Genomic DNA, 21,389 nt, shown 5'->3' with positions numbered 1-21,389 from the left:
GCTAAATTTTGCGTGTACACTATATATCTATGGGAATAACCTTATATAAAGATATTATGCTCCAGTAGTCTGAAATTTTAATACCATTTTAATACTCTCCAATAAGTTCAGTCCTTTTAAGTTTCATAACACAGAATTGCCTATATTTTTGTACATTTAACATCACTTTGTGTATAGTTAGTTAGGACCAAATCCTGGAGCAGTCCTATTAACTACTCACATGTATAAATGGTTGCAGGACCTAGTTATTATTCAGTTTCATACTTATTTTTGAGTGGTTTTCACATACAACAACAAGGAGAGAATTTTTGTTTAAAGAAAATAAGAAAATACTGTTGTCAACCCATAACAAATGGTATGGGGATTCAGCGGCAAGGCCTATTTTTTAAAAATAGCATTTTTAAATTAACTAGGTTTCAGATTTATATACAGCAAACAACCTAATATGCATGAAGCAGAATTGGACAGAAGGACTCAAATTCTGTTCTGATATGTCATTGTAAATCCAGAATAACTCCATTGACACTGACTGAATACTTCAGATATGCACTGGTGTAAATGAGTGCAAAATTTACTCCACTATGTTCTGGGTTATTTTGGAGGTGGTGTTCTAAGGCACGTGCAACATAAGTGTGGTCTCACACATATTCCACTGTACACAGCATTCAAAAAAAAAGTCTGTATTAAACTGTAAGAGGAAAGATAAATACATAGGGGCTGATTCTGCACTGCCTTGCACCGAGTGTAATCATTTACACCTGTTCAAAGGGAATGTAAAATGCTACCAAATCAGAATGGTAGCATTTTGCATTCACTTGGCACAAGTAAAACTGATTACAGAAGGTACAAGGCAATACAGTATTACACCCTATGTATTTAAAAACAGTGTAAAACTTGTATGTATTTGAAAGAAACAGTTTAGGGAGTATTTGAAAACATTTTTAAAGACTTTAAAAATAAAAAGCTTCTAATCCTTTAAAGATACAACTGTATCTAAATATTAGTGAAGCAGACGATTTTTTTAATTTTACATTGTTGACAGACTGTATCCAGTCAAATCACAAATTCTTAGTTTAAGCTGCTTTTGTTAAAGAACTGTGCTAAAATGTGAACTAAATAAAAATATTTTTAAAGTACATGTGTTCCAAATGTTTTCACAGATTCATGGCAGTATGTGTACTGTAAGTTAAACACTACAAAGAATTGATTCATAACCTTAATTTATATCACAATATGACAAAGGATTATTTTGAACTACAGTTGGTACATCAATTGGGCTCTAAATTTAAACTCACAGAGTTTACACTTTATGGATTTTTTTAAAGGGATCTTTAATTTAGAGCAGCTGAGTGGATTAAAGAGTTCATTATCTTAACTATATTATTAATAAATGTTTCAACCAAAGTAATGGTCAAATGTATGAGCACATAAAACCAGCATCCTTGATTATTAGGGGTTATCCTTCTTTACACTAACTTCTTACAAAGTTAAACAGGGGCACAAAAAGAATAGTCTGTGATCAATCAAGCAGACATTTATTCACAGTTGTTAATCTTGATGTAAAATTGGAGGGCCTGATCCACTGTGTGACTGCTTATGTGAGCAAGAATGTAATGGATTAGCCTTCAACTTGTAACATTAGCATCTGAGGAGAAAGAGTACAGAAAAAAGGCAGAGGCAGCCAGTTTATCCTTGGACAACTATTAAGCCTTGTTGTAATAAAAAGGTCTTACATTCTGTACAAATTGTCTTTTGATGCATAGTAGCTTTGTAAAGAATAATCAAAGAAGACCAGAAGGAAAGCAAAAGAAAACATCAGACTGACTCTTAAGGAAATAATAAAGTGGCATTTTCCAGTTGAGGAACTACAAAAGGTGACAGGACTGATTAGGCAACTTTCACATTTAGCAATGCACAGGTATGCAAGAATAGAACAGGGAAGCAGAGATTGTCAGAACTAAAGCAGGTGTTATCTGTTAGGTTATCTATGTAAATTATGCACATAAATTGCATACTTTTGCAGCCGATACATACTTTAACTTTTTTCAAATTAACACACATACAGATACGCACTCAATCCAATCCCAAATAATTGGTATATTCACAAACTGTACATGCCACAAGTTGTCATACCACAGCTGCAAAACAACATTCATGGAATCAATCGATGCTGTGACTTTTAAAACCCACACACACAGGTATGCTCTAAATTCAGCCCCAAGCTCAGGCATACGCAGCCTCACCTTCAGCATTATAAGGGGCAGTAACAATAACACCAGGATTGCACTGGATCTGAAACTTACCCCAGTCACCAGTTCCACAGCTAGGCAGAAAGCAACCAGAACAACAAGCCTGCAGTGGGAGGCAAAGGAAACAACACGTTATCCCCTCGGGGCACCCAAAACACAGAGGGAGCAGAAGCAAAACCAAACAGACCATCCCCAGACCCCACAGGAGAAGGGCTTGGGACTCACCCTGTGTGCATGCTGCTCCCCTGCCAGTACTTCACACGGCTCCGTTGCTCCGGTTCATTGAAAGCTTCGCTGCCCGGTGGTTAAACTACGGTCTGCAGGGAAGAGGAGGGGGGCAAAGAGCGGGCAAGGGGAGAAGAGGCCACAAAAGAGGGAAACAGAGACAGATTATATAGATCCATCTGCATTCAGGGGCAGCGCGCGCGCAGGCACGAGGCGGGTGAGAAGCAAGATCATGGTGGAGATAAAAGCGAACTCACCAAAGTTGCTGCCCTCGGAGTGCTCCGCAGCAGGCAGGGGAGAAGAGGAATGGAGGAAGGGGGAGGACCCAGGGCTGTCAATCACAGGAAAACAGACATCCACCCCCCCCCCCCACACACCTAATTGTCCAGTTCTTCCCATGTACTTATCCCAGATCTGTCCCTACCACGACCAGTGCTGAAGGCGACAGATTCTTCTAACACCAGTGATTTAATGTGACTCTAAAGATGCCCTGAGATAGAAGAGCTTTGTAGGTCTGCCACATCGTCCCCCCCGTAGTGATCGCTCCTAGCAATACAGCTGGGTGTGTAGCAGACAATTGATCTATATTAGATCAGCCGCAAAGGCAGCAAAAGGGCATCCTGGTGGGTTAAAACTACAACTAAACACACCTCATTATCCTTTGTCATTTGTGCGGTAAAACTTCTGGTTTTAGGACATCAACTTGTTACTGATGGGCACTTAAAAGGGGAGTTACCTGGTGTTTTCTGCCTCCCAATCCCTGCTACCTAGCATGCTAACAGCTGCAGACAGAGAGTGACACCGGTTTAATGCTAGCCCGTCTGAGGTAAAACAAGGCGTAACGTGCACCTGGAGTGTCGGAGCATTTCTCTTCTCCTGTCCTCCCGGCCCCAGCGCTCCTCTCCCCGGGATGGGTCTGCATGTTGCAAACAGGCGCCTCTCAATATTAAAACCCACACTTTCCCTGGGGACTCTTCCGCCGCAATAAATAGTCCCCGGCCAAAACAGTGCACTCTCAGTCCGGGGGTGGGGGGCAGGTTGTTTTGTTTTTTTAGACCGGGGAGGAGGGCAACACAGCTGTACACATCTCCGCCGAACAGCTGTCTGCCGGGCCGCGCGGGAAATGAATGCTCTGGGCAATGCCCCCCCCCCACCCCATCCCCTCCCGTGCAGGAGAGCTCTGCCCCCAGCCAGGTTGCCCCATTAGCCAGACGAGGTTGGAGTGCGGCGGAGGGATACCGCGTGCATGCCTTTTTTGGGGGCAAAGTAGCGCCGGGAGAAGTGGAGTCGGGGGAAGTTTGCCCGGCGGAGTAGAGTGAAAAGGGCCGGCGCGAGCGCGGCTTGCGGGAGGGAAGGGGGAGGGGGGACTCGCTCCGCAGGCTCAGCCCCGCCTGGCCGCCGGCCGGGCTATGTCAGCGCTGCAGGGCCAGCCCGGGAGCGCGCGGGGCTGCTGAGCCCGCCAGGAGAATGGAGCGGCGGGGCTGCCGCCGCCTGGCCGCCGCCTGCCTGGTGCTGCTGGGGCTCTGGGGGCTGAGCGCAGAGGCTGCGGTAAGTGCTGCCCCCCCCCCACCACCCCTCCCGGGGCGCCGGGCCGCGGGGTTTCCCTCCGCCCCGCTGGCTGCGCGGCGCCTCGCCCTTAGAACCCGGGTAACCCGGAGCCGCCGGGACGGGCGCTTTGGGGAGCGCTCGGGGGTTTAACAACAGGGCGCTGCGCCGGGGAGCCCCTGGCCACGCAGCGCTGGGAGCCGCGGGACCCCCCCCCCGCGCACCCTCCGGGCAAGTGCGTCTGGGCTGCAGCCCCCGGGTGAGCCGGGCGCCCCCGGCCACGGTGACGGGCTGCTTCGCGATCCAGAGGCAGGAGCTTCCTCCCCCCCGCGCCCGCCGAAAGGCAGCGGTGATGGGGCAGGACAGAGAGAGAACCTGGGGGGGAGAGATGTCCCTGCCCTCGCGTGTCTCCAGGTGGCTCCGTCAGGGGCTCGGCCACGGGGCCAGCTGCGCGGCAAAGGCAGCAGATGTGTTTTTTCTCTCTCCGCATCAGGTTCACTGCTCCCCTCGCTCTTTTGCGAGTGGGTGAGTGGCACGGGCAGCCCGGGAGAGGAGCTGGAAGTGGCCGGGAGAGAAAGGAGGGCAGCCACGGAGGTCTGGCTGCGGCTGTGCGTTAGCCTCCCTGTTACCCTAGCACAAAGGTGGAAGGAGTTTAGCTCCCCAGAAAACTCGGGGAGAGCTCTGTGATCTCTCCCCACCCATTGCCCTCACCTGCCTCCCGAACCCCTACCCGGACCTGGTGGGGACTTTCAGGAGACTCCAGGGCATGATTTTGCTGGGGAGCAACTCCTCAGGTTGTAACTAGTTTTCCTGGGCATACTTCAGTTCTGCATATACTGTATATGCAGAACTGAAGTGTGTGTGTGTATATGTATGTATATATGTGTGTGTGTGTGATATATATGCAACTCTCCCAAGGAGATGCTCCAGAGCAAAACCATGCCCTGGAGCCTATATATAAATTAGGCTGGGATAGTTGCATGGATGGTAAAGGTGTGCTGCGATCTGGAGCATGTACAGTAGGTGGCTTTGGGAAATACTATATCCCCTTTTGGGAAGGGGAAGGTACTATACATCTGCCCTGGAATGGTTAGGCCTTAAGAATGGGAGAAAAGACACCAGGTTAGTGTAGTTATTTCACCTAAAATAAATAATAGCCTCCTTCAAGAATAAACTCAGCAAAAGTAGTGTAGCTGCATACAGACACACATGTAGCCAAATAAGTCTCATTTCTTTGCACCATCATAAATTGTATGATCACAAACTTTTCTCTAAGGTTAAATGCTTAAGCAGTATCATAATTTCTTTCAGTTATAGAGGTGATATGGGGGAAATAGTGTATGCTTTCTGCTGAAGGAGAAGTGCATCCAATTCTATTGCTTAGCTAAACTATCATCTGCTGGCTGAAATCTGAACTCATTTGAACATGAGAAATGCTCAGAACATGATTCTCTCCCTCCCCCCCCCCCTTTTTCTTAAAAAATCAGTCATCAGAATGGCATAGTTTTAAGAAACTTTTAGACATAGCATTGGCTTTCAAAAAAAGTAAAAACTTAATGTTCCTCCCATCTTCCCCCAGGGCTATGTGTCCTAATGAGATGATGATGATGGTTAGAGGAGGATCATCATAAAGGGTATGATTTATCATGCGATTTCAATAGCAACCTTTCTGATAAATACCAATGCTCCTGCTTGCTTAAAAATTCCCAGAACACTAACAGATTTAGTGCCGTGGACTGAAATGGGCTCATGCCTTGACCAAATTTGTATCGGAACCTGTTAGTCTAACCACCTTAATGCATTTTTTTTATAAAAATAGCATTTTCTCTGGTCCAGTGTCAGATTATTGAAATAACTGTGTGTATAGCAATGTACACTGAGAGCAGGGTGAATATATTGGAGTTAGGATGATGCTTCAATTCAGCTATGATAAGGCAGTCCAAATGGCTTGTCCAAAAACGTGCACCAGAGCCTCATACAACAGAGGAGGGAAGAACTGTACTCACTTATTTTGATTATTCATGGACCTCACTGCCAAACTTCCATATCCAGCGCACTTTTGAGTAAGTAATATGGACACAAAATGGATTTGTGATTCATATGCTGTGTTGTCTTTACAATGAATAGTGTAAGTCTTATTAGTGTAGCTGCTCTCCAGTATGTTTAACCTATTTTGAAAAAGTGGCATTCAGATACAACTGACTTTAGAGTGGCGAAGCCTGTGTCCTATATAGAGTTCTTGGGGACTTTAAAATAAGGGGAGAAGCTCAGAAGGATAAAATGGGAAACTGAGAGGGAATGTTCTTCTGCTGGTCTCAGATATACTAAAGTATAGCATATGGCAGCTGTCAAAAGTACCCTGTTTGTTTTCTTTATACACGTGCTTACAGAGGCTGAACATTAATATAGAGTGAGGCATATAACTGTTGGAGAACAATGGAAAATTAGTAGGTAGACTGACAGCAGTCATTTGTTAAAGTGGCAGTGAAGTATAGTGCAATCACTCACTGCACATAAAGGATGCTTACTCTAGAATGAAAATGATGCACTCATAAGGGTATGTTGTTATGTTCACCACAGGTGGGTGGAAACATACCTACTCCAAAACAGAGTTCCTTCAAGTAGAGTAGTTTGAAGGAGCTATGTTCTTGAATAAATGCTCTGTTAAATGTTTGGTATTGATGTGTATATGGCTCCTGTTAAAAGGTGGCATTTCAGATGCATCACAGCAAATGTAGAATAGGAAGAACATGCCTAATGAAGAGCTCTGTGTAAGCGCAAAAGATTGTCTCTCTCACCAACAGAAGTTGGTCCAATAAAAATATTACCTTACCCACCTTGTCACTTCTAATGTGTGACTGTTACAAAACTGGTATAGCTGTTAATAAAAAAAAAACAAAAAAAAAAAACCACAGTTGAAAGCAATAAACGTTGCCCTAGTTTTCAACTGGTGGAAAATCAGTGAAATTCCATTTACACTAACAGACTTATGCTGGCTTACATTAGGCGAGAATCTGGGTCTTAATTACCAAAAATTCACTAAAAACATACAGAATACACAGATTGGGCCAACCACAAAGTGGCTAGTGAACTACTTTTCTAAAAGTAATTTAGAACTGACTTTTTTTTTTCTAAAGCTACAAATGTGTTCTAATAAGTTGGGTTTTGAGGTATTAAGTGAAATTAATACTGTGAATTAAAAGGAGAAGGTGGAAAAACATTTTAAAGGCCTTTATGGTGTAAAAGATGTAGGGAAAAGAAGAAAATAGTACTGTGCTATGCTTTGTAAAATTTGACCTCTAATGCAATTGACAAAGGCCATCAAACTTTCTCTCTCAAATTTCTTTGGCGATTGTAGGGTTGGCAGGTTGAATAAAGAAATCTCATTTCTACAAACTTATTGCTTTGTTTCAAATGAAATGCTTTGTGGTGGGCTTGAGCTGAGCATTTTTGTGACCTGGAATGAAGTGGGCACTTATAAAATTGCGTACAACTTTCTAAAAAGAAAAGGAGTACTTGTGGCACCTTAGAGACTAACCAATTTATTTGAGCATAAGCTTTCGTGAGCTACAGCTCACTTCATCGGTAGCTCACGAAAGCTTATGCTCAAATAAATTGGTTAGTCTCTAAGGTGCCACAAGTATTCCTTTTTCTTTTTGCGAATACAGACTAACATGGCTGCTACTCTGAAACCATACAACTTTGTGCTATTGCTGACTAATGCACACATTATTCAATTAATTTTGTATGTGTAATATATAGTGAACAACTTGATCTGGCACGAGCAGGCATTGGTAAAAGCTTGAATTCTAAATACAGATGCGAGTAGTAGCAATTGACTTAGGTGCAGACCGGAAGCTGGACTCCATAGTGTGTGGGGTTTTTTTTTTGTCAAGTCATATTCTTCCCATTGGATATGATGATGATTTCTTCAGGTGAACATTGGAAAGCCTGACCTAAAACAAGGATGTAAATGTGGAAAGGCATGTTAGCTAGCAAGAATTTAACTGGCCTTGCATGGGTCTCAACAGAGAGTAACATGCTGCTTATAAAAGGTCACTCTCTAGGTTTGGGGCTTTCATTCAAAAGGGTGTAATTGAAAGTCAACAATAGCTGTATCAGAAAATACTCTTTATACAGATTTTATAACATGTAGAAATCCATAACACTTAACCTCCTGGTTTCTTCACTTTTTAGAGGGACGGGGGATTCTTATAACTATATTTCAGTCTCTGGAGCAGGAACACACTCCCCCGGGGCTACTTTTCAGCCTTTTTGTTATCTCCCCTTTATACATGCATGTAGCTCCATCTGACTGTAAGTTACACATACACAAGGAAGAAATGGATACCAAAACTGGTGCTTAGAATTCAGCAGCAAGTGTTCTGAATTCTATAAATACATATTGATTACTCACCCAAAACACTCCCCATTTTGTAACAGGAAGACTCAAATCATAATTCTGTTTAGCTGAAAACCAATTTTACAGACTGTCAGGTTTGTGAACTGTCATGTATTTTGTTTCTGCCCTCTCACAGATCTTAGCTATTTGAAGATATTAATAGTAAAAGTTATATTTCAGTATGTGCCAGAACTCAATTTTAAAAGGAAAAGGCTGGACTCAAGGAACTCTTGGATGCATATAAAGTTGTCTGCAAACTGCATTTCATTTTGTATTATATGGATTTCTACAGCAGGATCTTTTTTGCAGGTAGACATACTGACTATGGACTGTTTATTTACTCATATTTGTTTAATCCACTTCTGAGATTGTCTGAGTAGACCTAAAATCCAGTGAAAGCTGCTTAATCTTAATGTCTTTGGTGATGAGCACTTTATTCCTCTGGGTAAGACTGATGTGTCTAATACCAATGCACCATACACTTTGGAGTCAGATCCATCTTCTTAAGTAGGGAATTGAAAGTTTTTTGTTTCTTAATATCATACATAGCTTTACATATTATCCATCTTTAAAATTCCAAAGGGAAAAAATATCTGCATTAGGAATTTGATAACAAATAGCAAATCTTGTGTCTTCAAGCTATGGAAACTTGTATTTAAAAAAAAAAAAACATGTTGGTACAAAGAACTTACTGAAATACAATCACATGTTGCTGTTGGTATTACAAGAACATGCAGAAATCTGTCCACATGGTATCCTGTTACAGGACTTATGGTATTAATAGAAATGTATCTAGATTTATTAGGATATTCTTAACTGGAGCAAAATGCAGTAGACTTGTTATTTTACAAATACGATAAAGACAATTGAGCAGAGGGCAAAAGAACATAATATGCTTCATGGGACTATGAAAAAGATTTTTATAGTCTAATCCTTTGAACTGGGTGAACTCTCCACTAGATTGCTTTTATATATCTTGCTACATCAGTGTTCCCAAACTTGGTTCACGGCTTGTTCAGGGTAAGCCCCTGGCAGGCCGCAAGAAGCTTTATTTACCTGAGCATCCACAGGTATGTCAGCTCGCAGCTCCCAGTGGCTGCGGTTCACCATTCCCGGCCAATGGGAGCTGCGGGAAGCGGTGGCCCAGCCCATGCCACTTCCCGCAGCTCCCATTGGCCAGGAACCTGAACAAGCTGCAAACCAAGTTTGGGAACCCCTGGTGTTGTTCTTAGGATGCCCTCTTAAACCAGTAGTAATATGTAACAGTTTCATTTTGGAGTAATTTGTATAGCATGAACCCTTCTGAGATGCTGCAAGCTTCAGAGCAATGTTAAAAATTAAGAATACAGCTTTTAGACACTCTACATGCATACTGAGCATTCAGCTATTCCATGATTGGTCATTGGAATTTTGTATTTGCACGATAAATAGTAAATTCAGATTCTTCCTGAAAAAAGTTCTGGTTTTAAATTATGTCCACTCTGCTTTGTATGAACACCTGTCTCTTATGTCTGGGCCCGATTGTTTAAAGCTGTGTTTAATATTTGTACCAATACTCAAGTTCTGGTCACAGAATTGTGTTCAAAAGATGTGGTGTTGGATGTTTAGCTTCCAGATTGCTTGGTCAGATCAAGTGGTTAGATGTCCTGGATGCTGGCACTGAGCCACAGTTTTTATTGTGCATGCAGAGCCACAGGCAAAAGCAGAGAATTTTTTTTAATTATTTTTGAGTCATAAGGAATGAATTTTTGTATACCACTTTCCTTTTCCCAACAACCCCCTCGTTCCAAGAAGAGGCATGTTGAAAAACCAAACTGGAAATAAAACTGAATATTGGCAACTTCAGAGTACATATAGTGCTCATTACATTCATATGTTTTATTTTCTGATACAGAACCAATGCTTGGGGGAAGGTTTACTGATGATTCTGACAGCATTTACAATCTGTCAACAATCTAGCCCTTCCAGGTATATGAGATATCAGAACTTAACTGTGTCCTTTTTGATTAATATAGTACTTTAATTCTGAGATGACTAGCAGTTTATTCTATGACTTACTTGAGATTGAGATGGATGGATTACTTGTATCTCTTGGGATTCAAATTCCCAGTTTTCTGGCTGTTGTGTAAAAACATTGGCTTCTAGCTTTGGTTCTTAAGATAGTGGCTGCTATGATTATGCTGCATCTAGAAAGAATGCTTTCTGCTATTCCTGGTGTTCTAATAGTATAAAGCATTTGTTGACAGTTCACAAGATCCTGGACTTCACGATGATCACTGGTACAGCAAATGGTCTTTATTTTGGTACTGGTTCTGTAGTTTGGCATTGACTGAAGACAGCAAGTTCTGGACCTGTGTGGCTTCCCTCCTACCAGTCCCCCAAGCCTCACTCCCTCCAAAAAAAAAAACTTGTGAAGTCGGTACTACTTAATGAAGTTTCATTGTGATTTACTAATATACTATACTTTTAAAAGGAAATGTGTTGTGTTTTGGTTAGCTAATGAAAACATTTCAAATTCTGTAGTATGGGGAGAGAACCTGCATATAACATGGAATTAATCAATAGAATAAAGATAAAAGCTGAGCTGAAAGTGTATCAAATCTGTAGCAAAATTAAATCTAATTATTTTAAAAATCCCTAATTAGGGATCCAGGCTTCTAAGTCTTACACAAGCAGCCATAAGATAAGGTATACAAAGTGTAAAGTCTGCAGGCCATAGCTACTTCTAATTATATAATTGCAATGTTATTCATTGGTCAAGTTGAAACTTAATTTCCCTTTCTGTCCCGGCTGGATATGGTTCTTAGAAAGCAACGGAACAATATACAAATAAATATTCCTCCTTTCCTAAGAAGAATTTAGATTAGTCTCTGTTTAAAAAACTAAAGTGGAATTTATTATAAAACTTTTTGTCAGGCCTCAACAACCTACCTTCTTAAATGTAACATAAATATTTATATAGACTCCTGTACCAAAATGCTGCTGCTCAGATAACTTACAACTTGTGGTTGGTAACAGTGGCATAACACTGAGCTATAACTGAAAATAGCGTTACTATTGACTTTTATTGACAAGTGTCGAGATAACTGCACTTTTTTCTTTTAAATTGCAATTGGTCATAGTTTTTTGTTTTTTTTTAAATGCTGATCTGCTCTGATCTAGCAGCTGAAAACTTGCATTTGTATTCTGTTTGTCTAAACAACAATATTTGCTTTTAGAGAAGGCACTGTAATCAATTTGCTGTAACAACATTAGGCAGGTGTTTTGCATCCCATTCTTTTTCACTCCAATCCCCTTTTGTACCATATGCCCTGTTTTTTCTCCTCATTAGGCTGGCTTTTTGGTAGCGGAGCTCAATATTCTTGACACTAGGAAGACACCATTCTGATTTGGCTTCACCAAATGGTTGTGGTTGGATGTGATTCTTCCCCCCCAAAAGTGTGAGGAATGAAAATAGTTTAGTCTCCTCCTTGTTCTTTCTTGATCTGACAGGCTTTCATCTGTGCAGAATCAAAATGGCTGAGTTGAATTTCACACTCCTCTTTTCCTGTATTCTGAAGGGGATCTAGGTGCACGGCGCTAAAATTAATCCTAAAATTGAAATCTTTCTGCAAGATGAAGGTTCTCTTCCTATTTGTGGTACAAGACTATACCTGTAAAAGACCTTACTGTAGTTTGACTTAACCCAGGCCTACACTAGAAAAGTTTTGCTGACAAAACACTAACAACCCCTGCCACTTCTGCTATCCCCCCCGTTTGTATTCATTTGTAGGTATAGCTTATACTAGTTTCTCCAAATAAAATAAGCTATGCTGGCAAAAGACTCCCCCCACTTAGTTCTAGTATAACTTCATCTATGCTAGGATTTTTGATGACATAAACATGTCAAAGAACCATACCCTTAACCAAAATATTATATAGGCAAGTTTCTAATACAGATCAGGCCTTCGTCTTTATCACTACGAATCTTATATTAAAAAATCTGCTGTTTTGAGAACTTTTGCAATGCCTTCTTGGGTTTAAAAATAAGTCTAAATCCCATAAACTACTTCAAAAATTTCAACTTTGAACCTTCAGTTTGCTGCCTCCTTTTTTGTGTGCCTTCATTTATATTGTGGGACATAAAATAGGGACACTTGAGAGACAGTTGAGAACACTGTGAGTTCTTAGTTGTATAAAAATTCTTAGTTTAATTTACTTCCTATCTCCAAGTACCACTCCACTTTTTCTCCTCCCTCTTTCACCCACTCCAGTCATACACACAATACCCCTAGTTTTGTCCTTTACCCTTTCTACTATACTTCCAAGATGCAGGAGTGGAGATGAGACTGCCATTCTGATATCAAACATTTATACTGCAGTAGCTCTTAGAGGCCAACCAGGTGCTAGACACTGTACAAACCTATTCAATTATTAGCTGTATCCCAAAGAGCTTATCGTGTCACTTGAGATGCTTGGATGGGAGGTGCTGTAGAAATGCAGAGTTTATTTTCTCTCTCTCTCTCTCTCTCCATCTTAGTCCAAGTGGTAATTAAGATGTTTGACTGTATTAACTGCTCATTGAGCAGGCACTGTGCTACATGGAAATATAAGAACTTTGAACAATGCACTGAGTTTGGAGTGGCAAAAGAGTGACTTCATTTGGCAGCCATGGTAGTGACTGACTAAACAATGTGATAGAAATCTTGGCAGTTGTTTATGCTAACATTGTGATGGAAATCTTTATCCCTGAGACTGGGATAACAAAAAAAAGCAAGTAGGACTCTGGAGTATCTTTTACGTCTGCTGACACCAATGGATCATTTATTCTGACAGGAATAATAAGTGCTGATTGCACAGGCACCTTCTTATACAAGGATCCTTCTGGAGTTTGTGAAACTCCAAGTGTCTTAAAGCCGCAGCAGCAGCATGCTGTGAATTAGTGTGGATTTGTAGGTGAGAATAAAGGCATTATCATTTGTGTCTCATTTTGCTTAATAGTCATGTCCTATTCATACTTGGTGATATAGCCTTAAAGTTAAAGGCCTCCGTTATTCCTTATAGTGACCTTGCTAATAAATACTAATTAGGTCCTTTAGGTAAATCCATATAATACTATGTGTACATCATGTGTATTGATCACATAATGTGTAACATCAATCCCTCCACTGCACAGTGGGAAAACAAGCTGATGTCTGTATTGCTGCCCCACGCACCCTCCCTCAAAAAAACCCAAAACTACACACGACCATGCTGACAAGTTTTGGACAACCAAACAACCTATCATCAAATGTTGAGGAGGCATCTGTTGTCTGCGTTCCCATGACAGTTTGTCTTTTAAAGAAGCTGAGGTGTACTATTCCTTTTCCTCCTCATCCATTGGCTTGCTGCCAGCTCTTCAGTCTCTAAAGTGGCCTTTTAGTCTATCCTATTTATTCTGTTTGGCCGGGGGGTTGGTTGCGGGGGGGGGGGAATGATTCCTTCCCAATGGGCCTGTTGACATCTCTTCTATGCTGTTGTTGGGCTGCTAACCTAGTGCCTAAAGACTTAAATGGTCTTAATTCACTTTAGCTTAGTTAACTTCCATAGTTAAGCTAAAGCACAGGGGGAAGGGTATGATGTGCTTTAAATTCATACCTTTTTAGTTAATCTTGGTTTAACTTCCCACATGGACAAAACTTAGATCTACTTGACACAAGTGTTGTAAGGCTTTTACTTAATGTTTCTACAGCATTTTTGAATAGGTAAAATTACCTACTTCCCAAATGTACCCTGTCCTTTTTTTTAGCACCTCCCTCGCGCACTCTCCAAAAAATTAACTAAAATGCTTTCACTTGAATCTTTGTTTGTTACTTTAATGCCAATTTCTTCTTAGCCTCCCCTTGAGAAGTTTGAGGCTGAAGTGATTTCCAGCACAAATCCAGGTTTTCTCACCCTCCACCCCCCCCACACAAATTCACTCTCCTGCTGGTGATAGCCCATCCAAAGTGACAACTCTTTACACAATGTGCATGACAATCAAGCTGGGCTAATAGCTGGAAATCACTTTAGATAAGCTATTACCAGCAGGACAGTGGGGTGGGAATAGGTATTGTTTCATATTCTCTGTGTATATATAAAGCCTGCTGCAGTTTCCACGATATGCATCTGAGGAAGTGAGCTGTAGCTCACGAAAGCTTATGCTCTAATAAATTGGTTAGTCTCTAAGGTGCCACAAGTCCTCCTTTTCTTTTTGCGAATACAGACTAACACGGCTGTTACTCTGAAACTTGTTTTTTTTACGTATTTCTCTCCTTATCTAACTGTTGTGTATTTGAGAAGACAATAAACCTTGACTTCTGCAAGTCCCCCATGGAAACATTTTGGACTGTTCTCAGGGAAGGTCTACACTTAAAACACTGCATCTGCGCAGCTGCAGCACTTAAGTGAAGGTACTCCTACGCCAACCAGAGAAGCTCTCCCGTCCGCGTAGTTAATCGGCCTCCCCGAGAGGCAGTAGTTATGTCAATGGGAAAAGGTCTCCTGTTGACCTAATGCTGTCTATATGGGGTGTTAAGCAACATAGTTATGCTGACCTAGGGGTGTGGATTTTTCACACCCCGAGCTATGTAGTTATACTGATATAGGTCTGTAGTGTAGACCTGACCTTAATTAAGTAGCTAATTGTGGAAATCATAAAGCACATTTTGTAGCATACTAGCACATGGAATAAAAAGGCACAAATTTAAGTTTTAGCAGTTCTCTGTTCTGATGATCTGCCTGTCGTACAGTAGAGCTCATTCCCAGTATTGGACATTGTATCAGGCCCTCTTGTAATAGGGACAGAAATGTTGCATTGTAGAAACACTCTGGGCCTGATCAACAGGCTTTGGAGGCTTTTCATCGATTTCAGTGGTTGAATCAGGTGCTATGTGGGGGGGGGGGGGGGGGAACTCTACAAAGGTAGGCATAATTTTTATAAGATGGTGGACCTAAGAACATGTGTAGCATTAATTAGTTTCCTACCCAGAGTGATCGTGATGATTCATCTCAATTATATTGAAATGGGTGGTATTCTGAGGTTTATTTTCAAAATCCTCAAAAAAACAAACTTTTATTTTTATACAAACTTGAGATGTCCATGCTAAAGTGGATTCTATATTCTAACAACACCTAAAGAAATATATTTAACATCAGGCTAGTAAGAGAAATTTACTACTGGTGACCTGTCTTTTGATGTCTGCAAAATGTATGATCTTGGAAAGGTTACATAAAAGGTAAAGTAACTAACTAAATGGGCACTTGGTATTTTTAGAGGCTTTTCAGATGACCATAGTCTGAGGGAATCAAGATGTTAAAACCAGGAAATCAGAAGAGTGGCATAGCAGACCATGAGGACACTGAGAGAAAGTGTTTCCTCATTTCCTGGGGACACTTTTAAACAAGTGCGTTAGTAAGGGTGGACTTAATTATACTAAGACTGATGGTTCATGGCAAATGTCCTTTTTAATTTTCTGGTTAATGCAGTTTGGCAAGTTGAGCAATCTTTTAAATGGCTTTGGGGAAGGAAAAGGGAAAACCCTCAAGCCACTTGGAGACTGTTCATAAGGAGTGTGTGTGTCCACGTATATGGATGTGTGCGTATGCATGTATGCTAGTTTTAGTCATTGGACATCAGCATAACCTTTATACTATCTAAAACTTCACTTGCTTGCCACAGCATATACTCTTGCTTAGAAAGAGCATGCCCTCATTTCCATTATAATCCATTTTATCAGCTAATGTTCAAAGCGTGTTGTAAACTTGGTCTTCAGATAAGCTGTTTTATCTTTATTTGCTTTTTATTTTAGGTAAATTCAATCTTGTACACTTGATTTATACAACATTTCTCATATTTCTGAGCTGACAAATCAATTGTATTTCTGTACCATTCAAATTCTTTAACAAATTTAAATGCATCACCCTAGTGGAATACAAACTAAGTTGCACCTTTTTGACAACGTATCTGCATCATCTGTCAGCAGAGACCTTGGTAGTTCTTCAAACATATTCTCAAAATGTAGCATGCAAACTTAAATCCTGCATAAATAGTGACCTTCCCCCTGGCTGTGTTGCCCAAAAAAAAAAAAAATTACAAGGGACACTCTTGCATTTAATTAACAACATGCTTAACTTTAAATAATTAAAAAAAATACAGGGTGAAAGGGGTAGAATCCAAAGTACTAAACACCTATCACCTAAGAAACCATCACAGGTTTGAGCAGCTCTCTAACTGCTCTTCTGATACATGCAAACTAACTTGGTGCAAACAAGAATGTTAGTTGTAACAAAAATTTGTTTGCATGTGCTTGTTGCCATGGAAACACAGCTGGCACCTGATCTAACTAATTCATGTATAACACTCTTAATTAACTCTTTAGTTGTTGAGTTAGAAGCTAGCACACAGCAGTCCTGCCAGAACTGTTACTTTCTTTAAAAAAGCAAGATAAGTTTACATAATCCCACCCCCCAGGACAGATTAATCTTTTGATGATGTGTGCTCAACTCTAGGTAGCATTAGTGTGAGTTGGGAGTACTCACTGAAGCAGGGAGCACAGAAAGGATGCATGCTCTAAAATTGTTGAACACTGGTTATTTCATTGTGAAGATACGAATCTTAGTGCCTCGTTTTACTTTTGCTAAATTTCAAACTAGATCTATTCTGGAGAAAGTCTCATCTGAATGCATCCGATGAAGTGAGCTGTAGCTCACAAAAGCTTATGCTCAAATAAATTGGTTAGTCTCTAAAGTGCCACAAGTACTCCTTTTCTTTTCTCATTTCAATGTTTCTCTATTGTTAATACTGCTTGGTTTTTAATGAGACTTTGAGTCCTAGGGCTAGATCCTGCAAATGGACCCACAAAGATTCCTGCACCCAATGTACTGCAGTGCCTTAAAAAGATATAAAGACTCTGCAATTCATCATGGAATAGGAGACAACCTTTTGACCCATTGGGGAGCACATGAGATCTACTCTGGAGCACTCAGTTAAGGCAACTCCCTGTTAAGTGCCACAGAGATGCTGATTGTGACCAGTTAGGGCCCAGAGAGCCAATTGGCCACAAGGAGTAGAAAGAGTAGGAATAATTGAATGAGTCTTGTAGTAATGGGTAGGAGAGCAGGTAAAAGCTTTATAACTGTAACATTCTGGGGTTAGTTTTTTTTAATTTGAGGATGCACTGTTTAAAGAGTGCCCTTTTAAAATCAGTTTTCTGTAACATGCTCTTTAAACTGGTAACTAGAAAATAGTTGACTGTATCTGTCTAAATAGATATATTCGGTCAGTGTATTTGGATTATTAGCTTTAGAGTAACTGCATTTGCTAAAATCCCACTTAGTTATTCCAACTGTGTGTAATTTACATAGTCATCACATATGATCAAATCTTAACGAAGCATCTGTCTTGTTGCGTAAAACATGCACTGTTACCTAACAAGGACAGAACACTCCTTTTCGTTTAGCTACGAATTTGAGTTGCCTTTTACATCCAGTAAAATAATAAATTGGGAATCATTACTCAAAAACAAAAAGAAAAACCCTGTTTAATGGGAATCTGTAATGTCAAACTTGGCCCCAAATGTAATAAAGCTAGTTCAAATCCCTCTCTCATCCTCAAACTGTGAAAAATTCACTGACTTCTTCACACTTTGATCAAATCTGACATGTAATCAGATTTTAAAAACTTGAGCTTGCTCAAATATTTAAGTTCTGTAGAAATCTAAAACCAACAGGAAGTGTGTAGTGTTCATATTTTTTTCTTTTTATGATAACTCGAGTGAAACTGACAACTGTTTTTTCAGAGTAGCTGAATATGGTAATACTACACAATTTAATGTACTGGTCTATTATGTCTGGAAAACATCAATTAGTAAATATGTAAAATAGTGAAAAACAGAACCTGTTAAAGCTTTAAATTTGAATGGTCAATCTAATATGTAGTTTAAAATGGTTTTTAATTTGACATGTTATAGGAAGAATGGCTCACATTTTGTGAGGTTTTTTGTGGGTCAAAGGATTGATACAAGCTAATTCAATACATGTAAGGCACAGTGATGGAGGTGTAAATGAAGTTTTTAAAAACTTTGATATTGTAGTATTTGGTGTCATTACTTTTGGGGGTGTATATGCTTTAGTTGATGAAAATGGCAAAAACTTAGTCTATCAATCACTAACTTACAGAGCTGGTTTTAAAAATGGTGTAGCTATTTTATGGAGTTCTGTTTAGTTCTGAACATGCTAGCTACAATAATCTGGTTTCCCACCTGAAACAATTTTATAGGGATGACATAAGTGTTTTCAGTGACTAGGAAATGTACTTGATCCACTTTGGTTAGGGGCAACCAGTCCAAAGAATCTGACATGACTTTCTCATTCACAGGTTTTATGGATGCTCTGGGGTGCAAGAGCTTTCCCAGAAGTGTTCTGCTTTTTGCATAGCAACATATGTTGGTTAGTGTCAGTGGTGATGCTAGCACAGATGGTTCAGCATGTATTACTTTTTTTTTTAAAGAGTAATACAACAGTTAAATATTTTAGTGTGGCTGCTTTGTACCAGATTAGCCTCCTGTATATTAAAACTACATCATCTGCGTCCATTAAGTGGCCTAGTATTAGCATCTTCATCCTCTAAGATTTCTGTTTAGAGCCGCGGGCCACATCCAGCCCTCCAGCTGGTTTAATCCAGCACTCGAGCTCCCCCTGGGGAGCAGGGTCTGGGGCTTGCCCTGCTCCCGTGCTCCAGTTGGGGAGTGAGATTGGAAGCTGCTCCACGCATGCATGCCGAGTCTCCCAGAAGCAACAGCATGTCCCCCCTCCAGCTTCTACATTTGGGGCAGCCAGGGGGCTCCATGTGCTGCCTCTGCCCTAAGCGCCAGCCCCGCAGCTCCCATTTGGCCAGGAACCGCAGCTAATGGGAGTTCCTTGGGTGGCACCTGCAGATGGGGCAGCGCACAGGGCTGTCTGGCTGCACCTCCGTGTAGGAGCCAGAGCGGGGACATGCCGTTGCTTCCAGGAGCTCCTGGAAGTAAGCGCCGCTCTGATCCCTCTCCCACACCCCTGTCCCTGCCCAGAGCCCCCTCTTGCACCCTGAACTACTCATTTCTGGCCCCATCCCAAAACCCACACCTCCAGCTGGAGCCCCTGCACCCCAATTCCCTTCCCCAGCCTGGAGCCCCCTCCCATACCCTGAACTCCTCATTTCTGGCCCCATCCCAGAGCCTGCACTCCAGCCAGAGACCTCACCACCCTCCTGTACCCCAACGCTAATTTCATGAGCATTCATGGCCCACCGTACAATTTCCATATCCAGATGCGGCCCTTGGACCAAAAATTTTGCCCACCCCTGGTTTAGGCCCTGTTGGTGTGTAGATGAAGAATATCTCTGTCAGTTCCACAGCCTGTGTGATTTGTGGTTTTGAGGGGATCTGAGATTTGTCACCTCCAGGTTTTATCTTGAATGTGATGAATCACATATTGTGCATATTTTAATGTGAATTACAATTTGATTCCTGCTTCTACATGAATACTTACAGAACCAGAGAGTGAACAGATGACCGTGTAGGGGCTCATTACTTCATAACAATGTTTTAAGTTACACACTCAAGAGTATAGTGCTATATTGCAGACCTACAAGCTCCGTTATGTTTTGTAATGGAGATGTATTCTGTATCCTGTGTGCTATCCTAAGGTGCTTACCCTACAGCAGCTATGATGATGACACTGTCTAACCCAACACTACAGAGTTGGGTTGCTTGAGCCTTCTTAGCTAATTTCTTAGCTTGAGTCTTAATTGCACCATTTGAAGTCTTTCTGGCTTATCTAGAGTTGTTTATATGCACTTGAACTGTGTGAGTCTCACCCATGTAAAGTGTAATATCTTTTTTCTTTTTTTCACATACCTATGTGTATAATGTAAAAAACCTGCGCAAGTGGGACTAGCAATGATAAATATCAATAATTTATCTAAACAAAGCCTCTTTACACTGATTTTTTTCTCCTCTTATTTGCCATTTCATGTTGCACCTGAAGTTCACCTGTGCTAATGATATTAGGAATAAATATCCTATCTGTATTCAAGTAAAGAAGATTAGATATTCAGAAAACTCCTTCCCCACTCATAAGTGTGGGGAATGTGACTTGTAGTAATTAGCATTGGACTAGGTCAGGGGTGGCCAACCTGTGTGGCTCCAGAGCCACATACCACTCTTCAGAAGTTAATATGTGGCTCCTTGTACAGGCACCGGGCTACAGGCACCAACTTTCTAATGTGCTGGGGGGGGGCTGTTCACTGCTCAACCCTTGGCTCTGTCACAGGCCCTGCCCCATTCCACCCCTTCCTGCCCCCTCCCCTCAGCCTGCACTGCCCTTGCTCCTCTCCTTCCCCCAGAGCCTCCTGCATGCCACAAAACAGCTGATTGGGAGGGAGGGGAGGTGCTAATTGGCAGGGCTGCGTGAGAGAGCTTATGGGGGGGGTGTGTGGCTGCTGTTGTATTACTGTGGCTCTTTGGCAACGTACAATGGAAAATTCTGGCTCCTTCTCAGGCTCAGGTTGGCCATCCCTAGTCTAGGTGTTCCTGTAAATACTGCAGTCCTGAATACTATTGCTCCTCTCAAAAGCACAGGGGATTTTTCACCTGCATGTCTTTGCAAGCACCATAACACGTGTGTGTGTGTGTATGCACACACACACAGCAGAAGACCGAGGGGAGGAGTGGGAGATGGTGTGGGGGGGGAATGAAGGCTATATTACTGGTCCATTAAGGAAGCCATCATTGTAGAAGCAAAGGATGTCCTAGCTAGCTCCTTTTGTTAGAATATGGCTTTGGGCAAAGGCATCGTATAAAAATAGCTGAAATGTATACTTTTTACTGTAGAGAGGAGCTCTTAAAATGTGAGTCCCCTTCCATGATAGTTTCAGAACAACCTAAGGAACCACTTGATGCCTGTTCTTGATGCTGTCAACATCCTCAACG

The 21,389-nt window shown here is 41.4% G+C and overlaps 2 protein-coding genes across 4 annotated transcripts in view; one reads left to right on the top strand and one right to left on the bottom strand.

Moving 5' to 3' along the window:
- COL4A6 (collagen type IV alpha 6 chain) overlaps positions 1–3,397 on the bottom strand; it is a 191,993-nt gene extending 188,596 nt beyond the window's left edge. For 2 of the 3 annotated variants that reach the window (XM_073361232.2, XM_073361234.2), the window contains exons 1-3: positions 2,732–2,812; positions 2,475–2,566; positions 2,304–2,352 (exon numbers count right to left, since the gene is read on the bottom strand). In XM_073361232.2, coding sequence (XP_073217333.1) covers positions 2,304–2,352; positions 2,475–2,485 — 60 coding nt within the window. In that variant the 5' untranslated portion in view covers positions 2,486–2,566; positions 2,732–2,812. Of the gene's footprint in view, positions 1–2,303; positions 2,353–2,474; positions 2,567–2,731; positions 2,813–3,323 lie in introns of those variants that run through there. The other variant, XM_073361233.2, reaches the window with a different exon arrangement.
- Positions 3,398–3,852: 455 nt separating this feature from the next.
- Positions 3,853–21,389, top strand: part of COL4A5 (collagen type IV alpha 5 chain) — a 138,634-nt gene continuing 121,097 nt past the window's right edge. Inside the window, exon 1 of the mRNA XM_073361228.2 lies at positions 3,853–4,022. Within this exon, the coding sequence (XP_073217329.2) occupies positions 3,942–4,022 (81 nt within the window). The 5' untranslated portion in view covers positions 3,853–3,941. The remainder of the gene's footprint in view (positions 4,023–21,389) is intronic.

The sequence above is a fragment of the Lepidochelys kempii genome, chromosome 9 (assembly GCF_965140285.1).
Source record: "Lepidochelys kempii isolate rLepKem1 chromosome 9, rLepKem1.hap1, whole genome shotgun sequence".
Lineage (NCBI taxonomy): Eukaryota > Metazoa > Chordata > Testudines > Cheloniidae > Lepidochelys > Lepidochelys kempii.
This window is presented reverse-complemented; position numbering and strand designations above follow the sequence as displayed.